The following is a 5,000-nucleotide window of genomic DNA, read 5'->3' as shown; positions in this document are numbered from 1 at the left end:
ACTTGGGTATTTTCCGAAGGGTGGGACAATGACACTGAAGACCAGGGCGATGCACACAAACACAGCAGGAAGCACAATCTAGGAGGATGGAGCAAGATGGGTCACAACACTAGAAGGAGAGGGAAGCCTACTAATAGTTCAAAACATGGCCTATGACCGTTACTTCACATCCAAGGGGGACCCAAACAACATTTCAGGAAATTCAAGAACTTTCCTCTTTTTGTTTTCAGACATTCTTTGGGCATACCTGAGCGAAGAAGCCTTTTCTGGAGCGACCAGCATACAGGAATCTCTTCCACATCAGGGCCACAAACTGTTGTTTCTTCAGACTCCAGCCTTTCACCTGGTAAGAGCCCTTACCATCTGATCCACTCAGCCAGTCCGTCTCCCGAGATTCTGCCCCAGATTATTATTTTTTTTAAACATCAGCTGTTAGTAACAGAATGATTCTGTGCTGGCTTTTGTCTTTGTCAATCTTCAGTTTGATGACTAAAGTCTATCTAAATCAGTCTGCTGTACATAAATCAATTCATACAGGTGTAAGCAGCCAAACACAAAGCACGGATTACCTGGGTCAGCCTCAGAGTCGTTGCAGTCGTTGTTGTCGTCCTCGGTATGGGGTCTGAGGCAGCTTTGGTGGTCTCCGCCGAAGGCGTGTCTACGACGCCGACGCACAGGAAGGGTACCATCTAAGCACAGACATCAACAGAGGTTTAGACCACTGATATCTAGAACCAAGCAGGACCAAAATACAGTAGATACTCAACTGTTCTGCGACAAACCCTTACCTGAGGGTACTTCGGTATCAACTCCGTTGTCTTCTGCCACTTTCAGGAAAATCTAAAAGGAAAAGATAAAAGCCAGGGTCAAAACCGAATGCACAAATACTACGGTAGCAGAGGTGACAATACAAAAGTTCCACGGTTAAAAAGGTGCTGCCGCAGACCTCCTCCAGCGTGGTGTCAGAGATGCCGTAGCTGGAGATTCCCAGGTCGGGGAGGCGCTCGTCGATGTTCTTGAAGAGTTCCACGAAGGCTCCGTCTTTGGCCGCGCCGTAGGGCAGTACGTAGGTGAGCTCGTGGCCCAGATCTTCAACCAGGCGGGCAGCAGGGACGTGCTCGCTGATCAGGCTGGAGATGAGGGACACGTCGGGGGGGACGAAAGCTCCTTCGCATATGGAAGCTGCCGGGCCATTCTCTGTGGTTGGAACAATGCATGTACGTCAAGACATTGATTATGTTGGCTGGATGATGAACTTAGATAGAGATACATACATTAATGATCCACCTTACTTCGTGTAATATCTAAACATCTCTCAAGCTGTACTGTAGAGATATACTTGATTTGAAATTTGACAGTCTGTGGGTTCGATCCTTACCGATGGTAGCTGCTTCACTCTCATGCTCGCTGCCGAGTCCTGCATCCGAGCTGCTCTCAGAGGCACACTCTTCCTCCTGCAGGAGAATATTAGACTTACATTGTGGTCGATATCTCGTCATGTATACTGACTCTAGCCCCTGACAGCTACAGGACATACTTAAGACAGTGGTGACCTCAGGTGCTAGTGACCTCAGGTGCTAGTGGTGACCTCAGGTGCTAGTGACAAAGACAATGAGATGGAGCTTTTTGGGGAGGTGTATAGTAAAGATCAACTAAGGAGGCGTTCATTTCTCACCTTCTTGGTGAAGGAAACGGTACTGGATGAGTTCCTACAGGAGCTGAGAGAAGGTTCCGGCTCTTTCTTGACCAGGGTCAGGTAGTAACCCGTCCCTAGCTGGTTCTTGAGGTAGAGGGAGGATCCGACGCAGCACAGCTTGCCATGGGAGATTATGGCGATGCGGTCTCCCAAGATGTCCGCTTCATCCATGTGATGGGTGGAGAGGATGATGGTGCGACCTGAAATGGGTTAGAGGGGAGAGAACGGTCAGATGGTCATTTCAAAACAAGCTCCATTACAGCAATGTGTTACATAGTATCAAATAAAACCCTGCCAGAAACAACACAATCCAGAAGTTGTTACCAGGTACCTTGACGATAGTTAAGCAGGAGGTCCCAGATGCCTCTACGTGCGTATGGGTCCACCCCGGCAGTTGGCTCGTCCAGGATGACGACCTTTGACCCTCCAACGAAGGCCAGGGCCACGGAGAGCTTCCGCTGCATGCCTCCTGACAGGGTGCTGCTCCTGGATGTGCGTTTGTGCGGTAGGCCCGTGTCAATCAGGAACTGTTCGATCTCGCCTTTCACCTGCTCCTCCGACAGGCCCTTCAGACGAGCGTAGAACCAGATGTGCTCCTCCACGGTCAGCCTGGTCAACCACCAAAACAACCATGTCATGTACCACTATATGTAGTTCTGAATCAAATTCAGACACGTCTTGACATGTACCACTATAGTAGTTCTGAATCAAATTTGAGAACTATGGTTTTCAGCAGTACCTGAACTTATGGACCATACGGGTTATAAAAACAATGGAGCGGGAACACTTACATGCTGAAGAGAACATTGTGCTGTGGACAGACGCCCAGACTTTGTCGAATAGCACTAAGTTCTGAACGGATGTCCTTTCCCATGATGTAAGCAGTACCAGACGTAGGTGGAAAGAGTCCTGTTAGAATTGACCTGGAAATGCAGAAGGAAACAAGGACTTTATGGGCCTCTGAACTGATCGACTTTGGAATGAAAACATCTATGACATGTACATTAAGCACAGACAAATTATAGCTTCAAAGCAGATATGTTGCTGCTATCGGTGTTCATGAGTTATTTGTAGCACTTGGCACTACTTTTCCTTCTGGCTTAAAGATCTTACATGGTTGTGGTTTTCCCTGCTCCGTTGTGGCCCAGGAAAGAGGTGATCTGGCCTTCATAGAATCCCAGGGTCAGGCCGTCCACCGCCAGTTTCTTCCCGTGCCTGTACACCTTGACCAGGTTCTCAATGTAGACGCCAGGTTTGAGATGGGCTGGCTCCTCCTCCATACACACAGCTACACACAAGAACACACTTGTCAGTCTAATGGGGTATAAATATGATCAATACTTCCCAGACCTGTACACAAATACTTGCACAATGCTAATGAGGATTACTGGCCCCTGCCCGATGAAATGGAGGTGTGTGTGTGGGGGGGGGGGGGGTATTGATTTGACCCCTGTACGTTAGGGTGTATGTTCGTGCGTGCATGCGTTCATCACACATGTACCAGAGCTCACGGGGGCGCTTGCCACGATTCATTTTTACCATTGCTAAGTACATTTTGCTTTGTACATAAAAACTATGCTTGGTGTCTCAGTAAAAGTATAGTCTATTCTACGCAGGAGCCCGTCTAGTTTCTAAACCCACAGTTCGGTTCTTGAGATGTTTAGTAGCTCTTTTGGTGCTTGTCGTCAAAATGCATAGTGCACAGGGAGTGTTACCAGTTGTCTGGATTTGATTGTGTCTCTAGATGGAGATATTTGTACAGGTGAGTCAATAGTCAGTCGTCAAAAGTATCAATGGTCTTCAATAGTCTGATCCTCTCTGTCCTTTGGCATTGGACTTTGGACAAGTTTTTGTTTGTCTCCAAACATTCTATTTGCTTTTAACGTTTCATTTCATTTGGTGCTTGTTCTTACCCTGTAGAATGCACTGATGGGTAAACTATGGCGGCAGTAACACTATACAGATAGCAGAGGGAGGCATATACCGTGTCAACACAAAGCAGCGATACATGCTTATAACCCTGTTAAAATAATTTCATGCTTTTTGTCTAACTAATATGTCCTTTAGAGTGTAATAATAAGTAATCATAGTTTGACAGGATCTTGTTCACTACTTACTGTCAAAGAAATGCTTACATTTTAGATGATGATGGGCCTATATGTCGGCTCTACGGAAAAATCTCAACTAGAAAAACCTACTCCACTTTCACATTCAACAGCTGTACATACTGATGACATACATGGTGCACTTCTATTGCCACCTTGTGGTTAAACATGAACGTGGTATTAGAGCTGGGTATCCGTCTTACCTCCAGGGTTTCCTCTCCGTCCCTGAGGAATGTTGGTCTTCCTGCTCTCGCCTTCTCCAAACCAATAGGACTTTGTAAATGGGAAGAACCATGGCCTGGGAATGCCATACTGACCTGAAACACCACACCACACATTCAGTCAGATGGTAATAAAACCTGACAGGACATATCTAATTACAAGTCATAATACTACAACCCCACATGTGCACTTTACGCCTTATGAGACATTAACCTGGCGCTTACCAGGGAAGACTGCCTCGATGTACCAGGTCAGGACCCCATAGAGGAACGAGTCAAAGTACATGAGGAGGATCGCCGTGGTCAAGCTGAAGTCGTCCTCCTCCATAGGACTGCTGAACAAGTTGGCCCACTGTATCCCGATGCCCTGCTCCTCGAACAGCGCAAAATACTCGCAGCCGAACCCAAACGCCACTGGGGACAGCAGGCTCTATGGGGGATGCGGGGGTAAAAGAAGTTTTAGGATATTGTAAATGTATATGGTTCATCAATCATATACTCATATTTTGTTATATAATAAGTTGTTTTCTATCTGTGGGTCAATGCACCATTCACTCCGTGTCCTGAGAATACATGGCCTTGATGAACTGTACCCACTCTTATCAGCCTTTTTATAACTGTTGCACCTGCTATGATGGTTTGTGCTGCTGTATAAATGTATTCTGAAGGGTCGACTCTTCAGAGAGATTCTGCATTGACTCTTGCCTCTCTCCAACATGCACATTGAAACAAGACAGTTTTATACATGAAGCCACAAAAAGTGAAAACTGAGTTTCCTTCTACAAAGAGGAAGGTAAGTTAATGTCACTCAGATGTCATTGGGTACCAGTATAATCCCATCTGTTGGCTGTGCATGTGAGTGATCATATCCACATATACTTTCCAAACCACACAAATCTGACGGCACCCGTTTTCATACCGATCTCGTGTCACAACAAGAGAATACATGCTGTTGAAACTGCCGAGCGAACGCATCAC

At 46.5% G+C, this 5,000-nt stretch overlaps 1 protein-coding gene across 1 annotated transcript in view; it reads right to left on the bottom strand.

The window, feature by feature from the left end:
• Positions 1 to 5,000, bottom strand: part of abca1b (ATP-binding cassette, sub-family A (ABC1), member 1B) — a 34,843-nt gene that overhangs the window by 10,589 nt on the left and 19,254 nt on the right. The window contains exons 17-28 of the mRNA XM_084455970.1: positions 4,248 to 4,452; positions 4,005 to 4,118; positions 2,810 to 2,984; positions 2,488 to 2,619; positions 2,028 to 2,305; positions 1,676 to 1,896; positions 1,379 to 1,454; positions 947 to 1,197; positions 789 to 840; positions 570 to 689; positions 248 to 396; positions 1 to 78 (exon numbers count right to left, since the gene is read on the bottom strand). The exon at positions 1 to 78 is cut by the window's left edge and continues 47 nt beyond it. Coding sequence (XP_084312096.1) covers positions 1 to 78; positions 248 to 396; positions 570 to 689; positions 789 to 840; positions 947 to 1,197; positions 1,379 to 1,454; positions 1,676 to 1,896; positions 2,028 to 2,305; positions 2,488 to 2,619; positions 2,810 to 2,984; positions 4,005 to 4,118; positions 4,248 to 4,452 — 1,851 coding nt within the window. The remainder of the gene's footprint in view (positions 79 to 247; positions 397 to 569; positions 690 to 788; positions 841 to 946; positions 1,198 to 1,378; positions 1,455 to 1,675; positions 1,897 to 2,027; positions 2,306 to 2,487; positions 2,620 to 2,809; positions 2,985 to 4,004; positions 4,119 to 4,247; positions 4,453 to 5,000) is intronic.

The sequence above is a fragment of the Borostomias antarcticus genome, assembly GCF_949987555.1.
Source record: "Borostomias antarcticus genome assembly, chromosome: 22".
NCBI lineage: Eukaryota > Metazoa > Chordata > Actinopteri > Stomiiformes > Stomiidae > Borostomias > Borostomias antarcticus.
The sequence above is the reverse complement of the archived record's forward strand: the minus strand, read 5'-3'. Positions and strand labels throughout refer to the sequence as shown.